This window comes from Vigna unguiculata, chromosome 5 (assembly GCF_004118075.2).
Source record: "Vigna unguiculata cultivar IT97K-499-35 chromosome 5, ASM411807v1, whole genome shotgun sequence".
In the NCBI taxonomy this organism is placed as follows: domain Eukaryota; kingdom Viridiplantae; phylum Streptophyta; class Magnoliopsida; order Fabales; family Fabaceae; genus Vigna; species Vigna unguiculata.
In genome coordinates this window covers 44369597-44386180 of record NC_040283.1, presented here as the reverse complement: position 1 = coordinate 44386180, position 16584 = coordinate 44369597, and the positions used below count along the sequence as shown (strand labels likewise).

The 16584-nt window shown below is 30.6% G+C and overlaps 2 protein-coding genes across 5 annotated transcripts; one reads left to right on the top strand and one right to left on the bottom strand.

Annotated features, from left to right (window-relative positions):
• Positions 1–221: 221 nt before the first annotated feature.
• On the bottom strand, positions 222–2824 carry LOC114184067 (NAC transcription factor 56-like). Its single transcript, XM_028071303.1, has 3 exons — positions 2531–2824; positions 1933–2219; positions 222–1186 (listed from the first exon to the last, which is right to left on the bottom strand). The coding sequence occupies exons 1-3, from the start codon at positions 2703–2705 to the stop codon at positions 611–613; spliced, it is 1038 nt and encodes a 345-aa protein (XP_027927104.1). The 5' UTR covers positions 2706–2824; the 3' UTR covers positions 222–610.
• Positions 2825–11772: 8948 nt separating this feature from the next.
• LOC114183080 (zinc finger protein BALDIBIS-like) lies at positions 11773–14339 on the top strand. 4 transcript variants are annotated; one of them, XM_028069932.1, is made up of 4 exons: positions 11773–11943; positions 12083–12341; positions 12484–12883; positions 13123–14339. In XM_028069932.1, the coding sequence occupies exons 2-4, from the start codon at positions 12188–12190 to the stop codon at positions 14024–14026; spliced, it is 1458 nt and encodes a 485-aa protein (XP_027925733.1). In that variant the 5' UTR covers positions 11773–11943; positions 12083–12187; the 3' UTR covers positions 14027–14339. The 4 variants fall into 4 exon arrangements, with proteins under 4 accessions (XP_027925733.1, XP_027925731.1, XP_027925729.1 ...); XM_028069930.1 differs by having other exon boundaries at positions 12481–12883; XM_028069928.1 differs by having other exon boundaries at positions 11773–11987; positions 12481–12883.
• The last annotated feature ends 2245 nt before the right edge of the window (positions 14340–16584 follow it).

The window sequence follows — 16584 nt, the reverse complement described above, 5'->3', positions numbered from 1 at the left end:
TTAATGCATACGATCATTTACGTGAAGATCACGATGATTTATGCTGGTTCATAAAAAAAATAAAATTGATTATAATAATTAAATTAATTTTGAGTGGTAAAAATTAAAGTTCAAATGAAAAGTTATAAAAATTGGAATTTTGTAAAATTTGACCTTTATAGTAAAACATACAAAAGCCAAAATTAAAAGTGGTGTGAGAAATGATACAAGTCATTTAGAAGTAAAATAAAAACTCCTGAGAAGGTATTGCAATACGCAGCAGCATGTGGATTTTCTTGTTACTTACATGTGACTTTTAAATAAAAAGCAACTCCTGAGGGTTGGATAGATACAAATTGTTTCTACACGCTATGATTATACTAGGTAGGATAAAGTACTGGTTGAACTGACACAGGTCACGCTCAAGAAGCTAATTGGCTGGGGCATTATTTACACTGATTCCTAGTAATTTCACGAATACATGGAAACTTCTATACTGCCCCATGTTAGCCATGCATAAAGAAAAAGATCAATCATTCGCTTGAATATTTGGTGCTATCATCCTTCCGGTTACATCTAAGTCATACCTGTGAAGTAATAACTGTCTTATAAATTATAATAAGAACTTTCATCACTGAGGGTACCTTCCTGTAAAGACTAAATCGTTAAGCTCTTGAAAATTGATGCCATTGTCTGGTGGGTTACCACTGAAAATGTCATCTTCAGGCTGGTTTTGGTTATAGCAGTTCAATTCTCTACTGCTAGGTGATTCGTCCATTTTGTCCTCAGCGTTGAACTTCCTGTTAAAAGAGATGAGATTTCCATACGGTTCATCTTCATTGGATTTTCTTGTCAGTGGGTTGAAGTAACTGTCGAAAGAAGGAAATGTCGTTTGAGAGTTCACTTTAGTGAAACCATCTTCAAAAACTGAAACTAGATTGGTGCCTTTGCAGCCCTTAAAGCTCATATTTGGCATGTTTTCAGTGGGAGATACAGGTGCACCAACAAGAATAGAGGCTATGATCTGATAGTCTTTGTATTGATAATCAGTGATCATGTCAGCCCGACAGTTCATGTTTGTTGGATATTCTTCACTCCTAGGTAGTTTTGCAGACAGATTTAGTTCACTAGGATTCTCTTGATTTTCACCTGATATCTTCGAAGAGTAGCCTTTATGTCGAACCCGGCAAAGTACCCAGTCATCCAGCTGTGACAACAAGAGACAAGTTTATTATTGCATGAAGTTCATGTACTATGAATAAGGTATCGAAGTTTCAGAAACACGTTTGAAAATAGTTTGAATAGACCTCACAAGTTATCTTAGTAGAAAAATGATCCTAGATATCTTTTTCTTGGTTTAAAATGATTGGTGTGTCCACCATTAACATATAGCATTTTAGTAATCCGTAAATCTAATGTAAGTGCATAAAACTGAACTCTAAATTCGTACCTTTGAGAAGTTGCCCGTTTCATGCTGTTCCTCAATGGAATCTATATTATACTTTACTATGCTTTGTTACGAGTTTTTAGCAGAATGGTTGAAGTTTACTTAATTATGTTAAAAGTTAAAGTACTGTTCATTCTTACAATAGTTTTATATCTCCTGAAAATTGGGAGTGATGTTTTTAATGATGGAATTTTTATCTCCATTTTCATAGGGATATCAGACCGACCCTTTTAGCTGGACAAACAAGTATTTAATTCGGTGGAAAGATTTGAGCAGATATTGTTTTTATTTAGACTTTAATATACTGCATTTCTTTATTCAACAATTTTAAGTTACTAGTAGTAATCATGTGTGTTTAAACCAACTGCTAGGAACAACGAAACCAAATGGAATTGCTAGTTTGTGTGGTTCAAGATCCTGTTTGAAAGCAATTCTGCTATAAATATCCTGTTATCTTAAACTCTTCTTCCCATGGAACCAAAATTTTTGTTTACAAGAATACTTACCCGCATGGAGCCTTTTAGCCTGGAGGATTTGGTGATTGTATCAATCAATCTATACTCATTCATGATCCAATCCGTCTTAGATCCCTTAGGAGGTCGACCTGAATAAAACACCAGAGCTTTCTTCACTCCTATGCGCTTTGATCCACTAGAAGAAAGAATTGGCTTGTCAGTTCCTGTTGCCTTCCAGTATCCTGATGCTGCTGCCCTGTTTGGCCTCAATCCATTAGGGTACTTTCTGTCTCTTGGACTAAAGAAGTACCACTCTTCTTCTCCAAACAAAGACTTATCTGCAAAATCACAAAAAAAAAAAAAGGATTCATTTTTCTCAACTGCATTCATCAACATGACTTAGGAAGTCTCTCAATAAACTTTTTTCAGAAACATTTATAAGAGAAGAAAATAAAGTAAAAAGTCTCATAAGCTAAAACTAGTTTATAATATAAACTTTTGAAGCAGCTAGTTTAAGCATAAAGTTTAACAGATGCAGAAAAGTTTAGTTAAAATTTTCATTTTATTTTCTTCTCTTTGAAAGCATTTCGGAGAAGTTTATCTAATCCCTTGGTAAACAGAAGGAGTGAGTGCATGGCGAAGGACAAACTGGGTAGCTCCCACGGGTTATACTTGTAGAGATCTATCTCAGCTATAATAGATGCTGGAAGAGGACGTGAACAGATTTTGTTCTGCAAGTAATGAACTATGAGTTCTTCATCAGAAGGGTGGAATCTGAAGCCTGGTGGAAAAGAGTAACCAGAACCCAGTTGATCTCCCTCCATCAAAGAACACTTTGCTCTTAGCAAAAGAGAGAGAAAGAGAGAGAGACCAAGGGAATCAACAAGTGCCGATAATACCAATTTGGCTGGGTTTAAATAAGAGAGTAAAGTTTTATCTAGTTATCCGCATTATATATAATATGGCTCCAGTCCCATGCAGATATTACCAACATTGTGGAGAAGATACTAGGGACAGGAACCAATTAGTTGCAAGTAAAGTTTGAGAGAAGAAGACAGAGAAACCCATCAATTTGGCTTTACTCAATGAATTGACCTTCACCTACGTACTAGATAGCAACTTGCGCATGATAGATAAAGCACAATCTGCTTAACACCTCATCACCACAATGCATAGTTCTGCTATAAATTGAGCTTTGCACAAAGTTAAAACTGAGATATAAAATTAATTTTGTGACATAATAAGTTAGTGTCACTTTCGCAAGACAGGACTCTTGTGCAAAAAGAAAAATGTATCCAAAATGAAGCAGATTAACAGGTTAAGATACGTTGCTTGTTTGATTGGATTACACAATGCAGACGACAAATTTAAATACCCTCTGATACTGACTCTCTATTAATCAAAGTAAATAATAACTCCCTCCCTCTTCTAAAAAATAAAAAATCCAAAGGGGTACCTAAGGCTTTTGTTTTTCTCACTGTTTGTTTGGCTAAGGTTACAGAACCCCCTTCAACTCTAAACAACTATGTAGTATTTAAACTTGAAGGCATGGTGATGAGTCTGATTGCATAGGTTTCTGCGCTAAGCTTGTGTCCTTGGAGAACTTCGCGAGTTGTCTTATTACAAAGACATAATAAAGCTACTTCAAATGTCAAGTCTTCTAATGCCTTGAAACTTCCTCATTTCTATATTAGCCTTGTCCTCATTTCTTGTCCTTTTTTTCCCATTTCCTAGCACTGAAACATAAACCAAGTCTAATGGGGACTACATCAACACATGAGTCTGTGACATTATTGTTTTTTCATTATTCAAATGCTAACGAATTAAGAAATGTAAAATAGTCGTGCTGAACTAGAATCTCGTTAACAAAAATAGAGCTGATCAAAAGCAACAGGGAAAGTATTACCTTCATTCAAACTTTTTCACAAACATTTTGGTCGCAAACAAAAACCGATGATACCCAGGTTTTTCAATTTGTTCGTCACCAGCGAAAGCAGCTTTTGATTTGGAACCTACCTCGCATAAGTTGTAAATAATCAATATTCTGGTTCACGTTGACACACAAAACTTAGTTCCAATCGAGTTTCTTCCTCATGTTTTGTCCTTAAACACCTCGAATCCTAGGAGGTTTTTTTCATGCGTCCATCACTAAGTTATTTTAGTGGCCAAGCATTTTATTTTTTTTACTCTGGTCAAACCTTACTTCATGGTTTATAGGTTTAATTTTAATGATTAAAAGTATCTACTCTAATGGCATAAGAAATATGCTTCTCAGATCACTGACTTGATTTAATAGGTGCCAATTATAGTTAAAGTTTTATTGAGTAATAACGAATAAATTATCATTATGGAAATTATAAGAATTTGACGTTTCTACGAGTTTGGTATGTAATTTGAGACATTTGAATCTAATGAGTATGAATCATATATTTATATATTAAATATTGGAAAGTGTAGAGATATTCCATCCAAATATTAACAAAAAAGTATAGAGATATTACAAATTATAGATTATTGATGAATTTAGTTTTCATTTGTTGATATTATGAGACTATCATTTAAAACAATTAGTTATAACATGTGACACCCACTAATTAAGCACCCATATAATTGACATGGCAAATGAACACGATAATCATGAAACTATAGCCCTGCATGGTCCTTTTCACACAACTTGGATTTTCTCCAGCTGTTATTTCTCCAATAAACACGTATAATTTATTAATTAACATTTTTAACATTACATGACACTATGAAGAGACTAATTTTCAAGAATGTTTTTCTTTTCTTTTTTTATTTAATTTCAAAGTTAAATCTAACTGTTCATTGTAATATCATTAAAAGGTAAATCAGTGATTAACTTAACATTTTTTTTTCAATTTATGTATTTTTTCTTATTTGACAGTTAATGAGATAAAAATATGCTTAATTAGATTCTCGATAATCTTGATTTTTGTTATAGAGTAATTATATTTTAGTTTGTTATGATTTCTTATATCAATAAATTATTCTTTGGATTCTTAGAATGAAATGATCTTAATGTTTGCAATTTTTTTAAGCATATTCAATTCAAAACTTTTTATCGTATTTCTTGTAAGAGAAATCTTTGTGCCGATGAGTTAATTAGTATAATTTTATTTATAGGTAACAATATAAATGTTTTATATTTTATCTTTATGTATTTATTTAAAAAAAATCATAAATATATTTTGTCTATATTTTGTGGATTGTATTTTTTTATTATTTTTAGTTTAGTCTTCTCGTGTTTTGTATTATTTTTTTTAATCAATTTTAACGTGATAACAAATGAATTTTGGATTAACTCAATATATCACTAAAGATACAAATTCCTATATGTATAGAAGATTATTTTTAGTCTTTATCATTTATTTATTTTAATCTAAAACCTAAAAGTAAGTTACTAAAATCATTAATTTAAAATAAAGGAAAGATGAGAAAGAAGAGCAGTTGCTAATGTGTGAGAGTGATGTTTATAGGTTTTGTAAAAATAATTATATTAAATTATATTAATGTGTTTGCTTTCAACACCTTTATCATTTCTTCCTGCACCTCCCATCATAGTGGAACGAAAAAATATATTTTTTAAATTTTACATTTTAATTTATAATGTATTAAAATATAATATGATATACAGTGAATAGACTCTTTCTATTTTTTATTTTTGAGGTAGAATCTAAAATTTTGGGTTTAAGTTATATTCTTTTTTTTTTTATCTAAACAATTCTTCTTCATCATGTTTAAAGCAATACTTATCTTTTGAGTCCTAAATAAATAAATAAAATAAAACACGTTAATAGTGATAGAACATTAATTTATTTATGTTATTTTGTAAATTTTATGCCATAATCAAAATTCAAAATAGGAGGAAAATTGAGGTTGCACCCAAATCTCTCTATTTCCAATTTTCATTACATTTATCTGAAATCATTATTTATCATAATGGCCAAAAGAAAAAGATTCATAACTTTTTACAAGCTCCTTTTCAATTTTTCATTTTTTTTTGTTGGGAATCCATGTTCTTGTGTCCCCACTCGTTGACAACTACATCCTACGCAAAAGTAATCTTATTTACTTTTCCTAAATCGTAAAATGATCGTTTTTTATTCAAAATCTTAATAATTCATTTTCTAAATGCAGACATGGTTACCTTGAGAAGACAAAAGATGGAGAAATTCATTATCCATTTTTATGCTGTCCTTCCCAAAAATGACTGAAGCCCCTTGCTATTGATATATCTTCATTCTAAGTAATAATGATATTTAGGTATTTCGTTAAAGTTGAGTGTTTATGATTATGAACACCGTTAATTAAATTTTAAACGTAATCAAACAATATTTACCTGAGTGAATTTCCTTTTCCACTTGGTATTTTCTTTTTGCACTTTTATGAATATAAAAATTTTCATTTTATCTTTGAAAAATGATTTAGATTGGGCATTCTGTAATTTTTTTTAGTTAAATATATTTTTGGTCTCTTAACGTGAAAATTAGAAATGGTCATTCCTCGAAATTTTGGACTAATTTAGTCTCTCAACCTTACAAATGTGTGTATTTAGTCATTTTAACTAATTTTATTTAAGTTTATTTAACATTTCAAATGCATTTCATGATAGTATTTGAGTTATTTATATCGTTTAAATCATTTTTGCTTCAATGTTGATTGAGAAATACGTATAAAACGTCAAATAAACTTAATAAAGTATTGTTAAAATAACTAAATTTATCATGTTTTTAAAGATGAGAGACTAAATTAGTCTAAAGTTTTGAAGATAGACTAATTTTAATTTTAACAAAAAGTTAATATATATATATATAGTTAATATATATATATATATATATATATATATATATATATATATATATATATCATGTAATACAAAAATATGTGTTACTTTGTATAATGTAGAAGTTTTTATTATTTTGTATCATGTAATCTTTAAGTTATCTTTTTATACGAAAAAAATTTTGGTTATGAACTTTATAAATTATTTTTTCTTTTCAAATTGTATAATCTTAAAATTTTTTATTTTTACGAGGGCAGTTTAACCATCTCCATGATGATGCGTATGAAAAGTATGTGGGTGCATTAAAAAAGGATATTGACCCAAATGTAGAATCCAGGCTCTGAAAAGTGATGGCCCATAAGGCCCGGTTCTGTAAGTGACCCAGTCCTTTTCTTTTTACGAATTGAATCTTCTATTGGGACGGTTTAATATTACTATTTTCCGTATTAGGCTAATTCTTGTAATTTGTTAGAGGCTGAAAATTGTGGATACATTTCTTAGGTATTTATGACTTTAATTTATTTAAATTTAGGGTAAAGATAAATTGATACTGATTCTATTTAATCAGTATAGTTTGATTTGAATTTTTGGTGGATTCATCAAAACCAAGCATTCGATAAAATTGAAATGGGTTACTTCAAGTTGTCATAATTGTTGGATCGAGCGTTTACCACTTGATCACTCTCCCTCAGCAATTATCTATTGGAAATAGAACTCATGACCTTGGTTCTAATACCAATTGACCAATGTCATAATTGTTGGATCAAGCGCTTACCATTTGACCACCGTCACGGGACAATTGCTACTACCCGCAACAATCTTCCGCTCAACATTGTTGGATCGAGCACTTACCACTTAACCAAAAGTCATAGTTATTAGTCAGGACGCAACTCTTTCTACCTAAGAGCGTATGAGCCCAAGCGTCATGATTTAATTGTGACTCGGTCCACCGCCACGGGACAATTGCTGCCACCGCAACAATAATATATATATATATATATATATATATATATATATATATATATATATATTCTAAATTATATAATTATTAATATATTAACCAGAAACAGTTTTATATTATACTACGTAAAATATTACTGAAATACAATCAAATATTTTTATAATATTGAACTGTAAATTAGGTGTAATTTATAGTTATAAATAATTATAAATAACTATATGAAAAACATCTAATATAGCATTAAGAAAGCCATTATCTATAGCATAAATAAAATCAGTTAAAAAAATGTACCTCATATTTGTTAGCTTCTTCACATAAAAGATAACCAATAACTAATTGTCTGATTGCAGATTTGATGAAGTAGCAAACTATTTATGTGAATATAAGAAATTTCTTACCAACCTTCTCATATTTAATTTAGTAGCATTTTTTAAAGCAGCTTTTTAACTTATTCTGATGCATACATCTATGCATTAGATTTAGATTAAATATTTTAACTTGAACAGTGTTTAGAATGCATAAATGTGAATATTCTTTGTAATTTGAAAAAAATTCGGATTTGTTTGAAACTCGTGACAGACAAGAAGGAGCATTTTAAGAATGTTAATAATTTATTTATGAAGTTCACGTGCACATCTAGTGTTGCTGTCATGTACCATAGATTAACTTAACTTTCATACAATATTTTCTTACGGTTTTTCTTTTAATACAAGATTTCGTTTTTCGTTTTTCTGCATTAATATTTGCATATAATTATAGCTAAATAATTGAATATTATTTAAAATGGCATTGGATCCTCTATATTTCATCCTTCCTACCTTTTTTTAATATTCTTCTTATGAAGAGGACAAACCCTCAATATTCCTGGTATATGATTTCTGACAGCTACTGACATTTTTGTCAAAATATCTTCCTTTCATTTTTATTTATTTGTTGAAATTGTTAGAATTTTTAAAAGTAAAAAGAGTAGTAATGTTTCACATATTTGATGCAAGAAAAAAAAAGTTACAATACTCACAGGAGTTAAAAATAAAAATTAGAAAAATATGGATTGAAGCACTCCTAAATTTATTTTGAAATTATAAAAGAAAAAAACAAGACATTTGATTTAGTCTAATAAAGAAGCTTTACGTGTGCATGAAGAGTGTAAATAATTTGACAAAGAGCTTTTTCAACCACAAGAGGAAAATTTTGTCAAAAGTTATATCTTTTTACCATTTTACATTATTTTTGCCTCCCTAAGCATAATCAGTAAAGACACTGTTGTTACACTTTTTTTCTTTTAAATTCACATACATAGATGTGAATTATGCTATGTAAATGGGAAAAATTTAATGTTATAAATACCTTTTTAAATTTAAATTTAAATTTTTTTAAGACTCTGTTTTATTCAATTTATAAAAAAATAGACCCAAAGTATATAAACTTTAGTTATTTAGTTATCTTATAAATATCTTAATTTGTTAGTGATTTTATTTTTAAAATTTGTTCTAATAAAAGACAATTTGAAAAAAACTTGTTTCTAAAATAGTCAATATTAAATAAAATTTTCAATTATGGTAACGATTGGTTAATTTCACTCCTGTATAAACTAAGGAGAGAGTATTCATGAGTTAATGTATAATTTGTTTTTTTGTGTTAAAGAACTTGTAGATATATATTAGTGAGAGAGGTGTCATGATAAGCATCATCATAACACAGACTGTCATGTATATAAAAAATCTTATAAACAATATACTTTATTGATAAAAAATAAAAATAAAATTATAATTCAATAAGAGTTATTGAAAAATTTTCGAACAGTTACATATACTCTCGTTATAAAAATATAATTTAGAAATATTTTATCACAATACATTGTTTTTTTTCTCTGAACATGCAAAAGATAAAGAAAGAAGACAAGAAATTCCGCAGGAGACGAGATCGATGATGTGGGCCACAGGAGCGAATTTATAGAGAAAAGGGAAGTAATAGACAGCAACTCGCTCAAGAGTTTATCAATGAAATAAGTATATAAATTTTTAAACTAAGATATATATATAAACAAAAATTACTAAAAGCTATGGGATAATTTTAAATTTGTTACAAAAATAATTATTTTATTTTTAAATAACTTTCATTTTGATGTTTTAAAAATTATTTATCATATTTAATAATTTTGTTTGATTTATATTATTCTAATTTCAATTTTTTCATGTTTATTAACTATTATCTAAATAACAATGAAATTCTATTTATTTATATCACTCACTAATCATTAATTTTTAGTTTTTATTTTGTATGAAATCAAACACGGGTGAAAGAAGAGTTGGTGAGCATGGTTATTCGAATCGAATCGAATCTAAGAATCATAACCGCATCTAAATTGTAAAATATCCATTAAATTGATTTACATTGAAATATTGATATTTTAGAGAGGCTGTAGAAATAAAGAAGCGCGTGGATAATTATTATTGTCGTTATTATTATAATTTTAAAATTTTACTTCATGTTGTAACAACAAAAAGAACAATAATATTATAATATCTAAATTTTGATAATTTTCTGAATTGATATATTTTAAAAGTAAGTTTGGAATATAGAAAAAATGAAAAATTACTTAAAAAATATTAAAAAACAATAACTTTAGATTGTAAAATAAAGTTGTGAAAGTATAATTTTCTCATTAAAAATTGAAAACTCTTATCCTTTATCATTGTCTCATGTTGGCTAGCCCACCATGTTTCAACTTTTGAGCCATAGACACAAAAATTCATATTCAGATTCATAACTCTCTCTCTCACAGAATGGTTTTGTGTTGTGGGCTCCCATTCCCATTCCCAACAAGTTAAGCCTCACGGACACCATCATCACTTTCTCTCTCTTCCTTCTTTCTCTTCAGATTAAAATTTCCTATTACATTATTATGAATTAATGTTTTCATAGTTGCATGTAATCTGAAACTAATGGACTTAACTTTGTTTCTATATTCAACTTAGGTATATTAAATTAATATACATATTTTATGTTGAAAGGTAGTACATGTACTTAGATGTAACAGTTTATATATATACAAAAAAAATGCTTTGATCATATTATAATTTTTTTACAAAAGATTATAATTTATCTTTTTATGTATAAAAAGGACAGAACCGCCGGGAAACAAGAAAACAGTTAACTGGTGAATAAAAAAAGATGATTGCATCATCAGCCACGAAAGAAAATATGAGAAACATGACATCCCATGTTTTGCCAAAGTGTCTGTGCTGGAAAATTTGTCTCCCAGAATATGTGTTCCTCAGAAATTATAAACCTCAGATTTCATCAACCAGCTAGAGCATATATATATATATATATATATATATATATATATATATATATATATATATATATATATATATATATATATATATATATATATATATATATATGCAGAATATTTACAGTAAGGTTTCTACATAACAAGATTCCAACTCATATATATCTTCATAAAATACATGTTTAATTATATTATCACGTGGACCAATTTGTTAGCCACAGCGTGCAAGTATAGAGCATCTGTCATTTTATTTATTTTTTTATTTAAAGATCTAAACTTTTACCATATTTAGCCACGTGGAGAAGTGAAATGATTATTGCATGCCATAACAAAAATATCTAAAGAACTGCTGAGATGACACTTTAACTAACATAAATTAACTATCATATGTATATTTAGAAATAAAAAAACTATGGTAAATGATATTTTAACGAGAGAAAACCTAATAGTTAAATATGTGAAATTTAAGAAGGTTTCTTTTCCAACAACATTAGCAGTCTAGGAAATGGCAGGCTGAAGAAGCAAAGCTTCATGAATAAACAAAAATGAACAAAATATATATATATATATAGATAGGTGTAAGAGATTAAAATGAATAGAAATATATGTTAAGAATTAACTTTAAATCTAAAAAGACCGATATTTATATATTATAAAATCATCTTATCTCTAATCTAACGTGAATGTAAATCGGGTAAAACTCAAAGAAGGGTAGAAACCGGTGTGAAGGTGGTTTAATTTGACTTGGTAGAGTAGCAGTGTTAGTTTGATTAGTAGGTATATGTATTGGTATTGGTATATATGGTGCACGAAAGCGAGAGACAGAGAAAGTGGTCCAGCATAGTCTATGGCTGACTGACACCCTCAGCAGCCGTGTTGATAAGGAGAGAAATCAGATTCAATTCATTTTAACTATTTCCTTATTCTCTCTTCTCTTTCACAATTCTTCAATTTCACCCAAAAACTCTCTAACATTTCTCCTCTCACCGCAATTCACATGTACGTCAAACAACCATTTTCAATTTCTTCTCATCTATATCTATGTATGTATGTGTACCTTTTTCTTGTCTCAAATCGCAAAATTAAACCAATTTTTTGTTTTTTAACTTCTTCCATGTTATGCCACTTTGTTTTGCAGTGCCTGTGTCACCGTTGTCTGCTTCAAAACTTTTGAGCTAGCTTGTACTTTCGGAATTTGCGAGGTTGCTTGTTTAGGACACTTCAATTCTCTTCGGTTTCAAACATGATGTCTGGTGAAGCAATAACAACTGTCCCTTCCAACCTCAGAGATTCCTCGGTTCAAGTTCAAGTTCACCACCCAAACTCAAACCCTAATCTTAACCCTAATCCAAACTCATCATCAGCTAAGAGAAAAAGAAGCCTACCCGGAACACCAGGCAAGTTATCATCCAAGTCCTTCTCTCTTATGTCAATCTCCATCTTTGTCTTGTATATGTTATTTTTTCTTTTTATATATAATTCAAAAAAAAATTATATTAATTAATCACGGGTTGGTAAATTAATGGCCCAATATAGCAGATCCGAATGCAGAAGTGATTGCTCTGTCGCCAAAGTCGCTGATGGCGACGAACCGGTTCATATGCGAAGTGTGCAACAAGGGTTTCCAGAGAGACCAGAACCTGCAGCTGCATCGGCGAGGGCACAATCTGCCGTGGAAGCTGCGGCAAAGATCGAAGGAAGAGGTGGTGAGGAAGAAGGTGTACGTGTGTCCAGAGAAGAGTTGCGTGCACCATGACCCTTGCAGAGCCTTGGGAGACCTCACTGGGATAAAGAAACACTTCAGCAGAAAGCACGGTGAGAAGAAGTGGAAGTGCGAAAAGTGCTCCAAGAAATACGCTGTTCAATCTGACTGGAAAGCCCATAACAAGATTTGTGGGACTAGACAGTACAAATGTGACTGTGGCACAATATTCTCCAGGTATCTACACTATCACTGTTAACACATTCTTCATCATCATATCAACCTCATTCAATTATATGTCTCCACTTCATTTGCTGCATGTTTAATTATTATATGACAGGAAATGAAATGGTTAATTCTTGAATTTAATGTATGTGTTGGGACGTTTATTAAATGCAATTAATGTTTTTGAGGTGAGAAGTGGAGAATGTTGAGGTAGATGGGGAATTAATTATTGTAGTTGTTTGACAAATCAGGAAGGACAGCTTTGTAACGCATAGAGCTTTCTGTGACGCTATGGTGGAACAAAGTGGGAGACTTCCGGCAATTTTATCAAACCTCGGAAACGATATTTTGATGAACGCGCAAGGCCCGAGACTAATGCCTCAGGGTCTACAATTACACGGGTTTCATTCAGAGTTTGGTGGGCCAGGTTCAGAATCATACATGGGGAATTTTGGTGACGCCGCGGAACATGTTGAACATAAGCTAAGATTACCGATATGGCTAGACCAGACAAATCTTCAACTGAACCATCCTCTTGGCCTTGTTCCCGGCAATTCAAGTGTATTCTCACCTGGAACAACGTTGCCGGAAACAAACAACATGTTCGGGACAGCGTCGTCACAGGCACAGTGGACAAATTACCGATACCCAGAAGCATCTTTTACAAGTGCCAGTGTTTCTGTGCCTCATCATGGACTAAAGCTAGAGCAAGAAGAAAACAAAGGGGAGTTGTCGCATAGCGTGAGCTCTTTGTACCCATGTCACATGGAATCTACTAGGATGAGTGGTAATGGTAATGGTAATGATAATTTACCCTTCGACAGCTCTAGCTTTGGCTTGTTAGACCCGAACATGACGTCAAGCAACAATGTGGTAGAAATTCAGAAGATTTTCAAGCAAGGAAACGAGTCTGAAAACTTCAACCTGATGGTGAATTCCCAGGCAAGCAGCAACATGGGAAGTGGGTTTTCCTTGAGTTGCAGGAAGAGTTTGGAGCATATGGTGATGCCGAGGATCGAAGAGTGGGAAAGTGGAGAAGCAGAAATAATGGAGAAGCAAGTAGATTCAAGTTCAAAGACCGAAACGAAAGATTTCATGGGTGTGGGAGATGGGTCAGTGATGAAGGTGCAAAGGCAGTTCCGTGGACACTACTGATTGCATGATGATGAAGATGATGATGACGATGGAGAGAGCATAGAATGAACAGAAGATATGTACCTCAAAGTGACGATAGTAGCGAGCAGCGAGTGATTGGGTGAGCATGCACAGTGAACAGGGAGGTATCACGTGATGAAATCGATATCACAGAAGCATCCCGTGAAGGATGTGGGGGCCATTACGTTTTGGAACAGACAATATATATTCTCTCTATTCTATGCTACCTAGCTTCTTCTATTGTATATTCTAAGTAACAATTTTATTTCCCTCTTTCTCTTTAAGTTTCATACATTCTGCATATCCTACTTCATAATGCTGTGTGTACTATAGGCCAAACAATAACTACACACACGCACACACTCCCTCAATCTTATATATGCTGCTCAAACACTTCCACTTTCAAAATCTTTTATGCTTACGATTCATTCTCTTTCATTATCAAGTTTCCAAGTTATAGGTTTTGGAAACACTGTTACACGATGTTTTTACCACTACAGTGTTTTAAAAATAAAAACACAGGCCTTGTTACGTGTTTTTACGACGATGCAACTTTAGCAGCTACAGCAAGTGTTGTCCATGACCTACTTTTATTTGTTTTCAGTGACCTTTGGGAGGCCGTGAACTACTTCTCCCCTCAATAAAATACTCACAAAGAGGCAAAAGCTTTCTTTCCAGCTATTTCATTTTTGTTGTTTTTCACACACAAATATATTATCTCATGTACAAAAGCATGCCCACTGATTTAACAGTTAAACCAAGTCATGTGTGTACTACTTTTCTTATTTAAGCAATATTTCTATCAATTCATTTCTATTTTTCTCTTATATATATATTATGTATGTTGTATCGAACAAAACAGTGTGTCAAATATTATACTTAATTATTATTAAAATTGTGGTGACGTTGTTGCAATAAAACTTAAATTTGAGAGAAAATTATGTTTTATAATTAATTAATTTGTCAAGATCTCACTTTCTAAGATGACTTTCATGCCATGTTAAAAGTAGATTTTAAAGCCTAAATCAATCTCACAAAATCAGTTTTAAAGATAAGAATGGTACCCATTTATATATTATGAATTATTTTTATTTCTGGTCGACGTGAGACTTCCAACAAGATGATACGTGCATGCAAACTTTGTAAAGAAAAAAACAAGAATGTTGCAATTAAATTTTTCGGTTGCAGTTTTTTTAATTTATTTAAAGATATTATTATAAGTATATCAAATATATTAATTATGGAGATTAGACAACAATTTTAGACCTGCAGAGTAAAATTTTATTTTCAAGACTTGAACATGAGATAAAGGAAATTTTGTATATGACCTTCCTCATCTCCTTCGTTTGATAATTTAAGAGAGGAGACGATTCTTATACACTTTCATTTTCTCAAAGCTCTCCATGACAAAGTTTTTCACGTAATCTCTGACATTTCAGCCTGTAACAGAATTTGCTTACCTTACTGATTTTTCTTTTCTTGTTTTGTTTTTTTCGCAGACAGTGCTTGAATGATCTGAATAATAACCAGTCAATTAAATCGTATATCTAAAAGGTATATACATAATTTCGAGTATACAAAACTCTTCTAAAAAACAAATTAAAAATATAAACTTAGGTAAGTAGCTTATAAATTAATATATTATGAACAGTCAAATTTAGTTTAGAGAATATCTTATTGAGTGTCAACTTTATTAGCATTTGATTTGATTCGAAAGAAAATCACCATAAATATAAAATAGGTCATAAAATATTATGACCTAAACATAAACTAAGTATATTTCAGTTCACGGTTTGTTTTCTGGTATAGTTTAATTATTCTACTGTTGAAATTCTTTTAAAACATTGCTTACAATAAATTATTTTTTATCATCGTTAATTTCTTGAAAGCTTTCAGGATAACTAATCTTGACTATGATGTCTTAAAAAGATGAATGGTGAGAATATAATGTAATTCTACACTCTTAAAATTATGAAATTAATTAATTTAAGATCGAGTTACTCCTAATCGATAATATTTTCATTTGAAGGAAAATGTATTAAGGTAGAGGTGACTTATAATTAAGAGGCTTTGTTTTATCACTTTTGAATCTTATTGACGTGCATGCTATCAATATTTTTTTTTTCCCAAATTACACTCTTTTATTTTTTACCGTTCAAGTACAACTTTTTCTTCCGAAAAATTAAATTTTCATAATGTTTTTTTAATTTTTCAAGTTGTTTATGTTGGAATTGTTGTTGTCACCTTCTCTTCCTCCTCTTCCCCACTTCCTCTTTCTCCTCCCTATTTTCATTTTTGTTTTCTTTTTCTCATCTATTTTCATTTAATTTATAACACACTCCTCATCAGATTTTGTGACAAAATTGACGGCCATTTTGTTGATGGAGTTATCGACAGATTTAAAAAAAAATTCAATTACTGACCAATTTATCGATAAATTAAACTAATAATAAATTTATCAATGAAATTTCAGAAAGTTTAATTATCAAAGAATTCATTGACAGACTTAAAAAGAAAAATTATTATTGATTGATTTGTAGATGGATTTTACTACGACA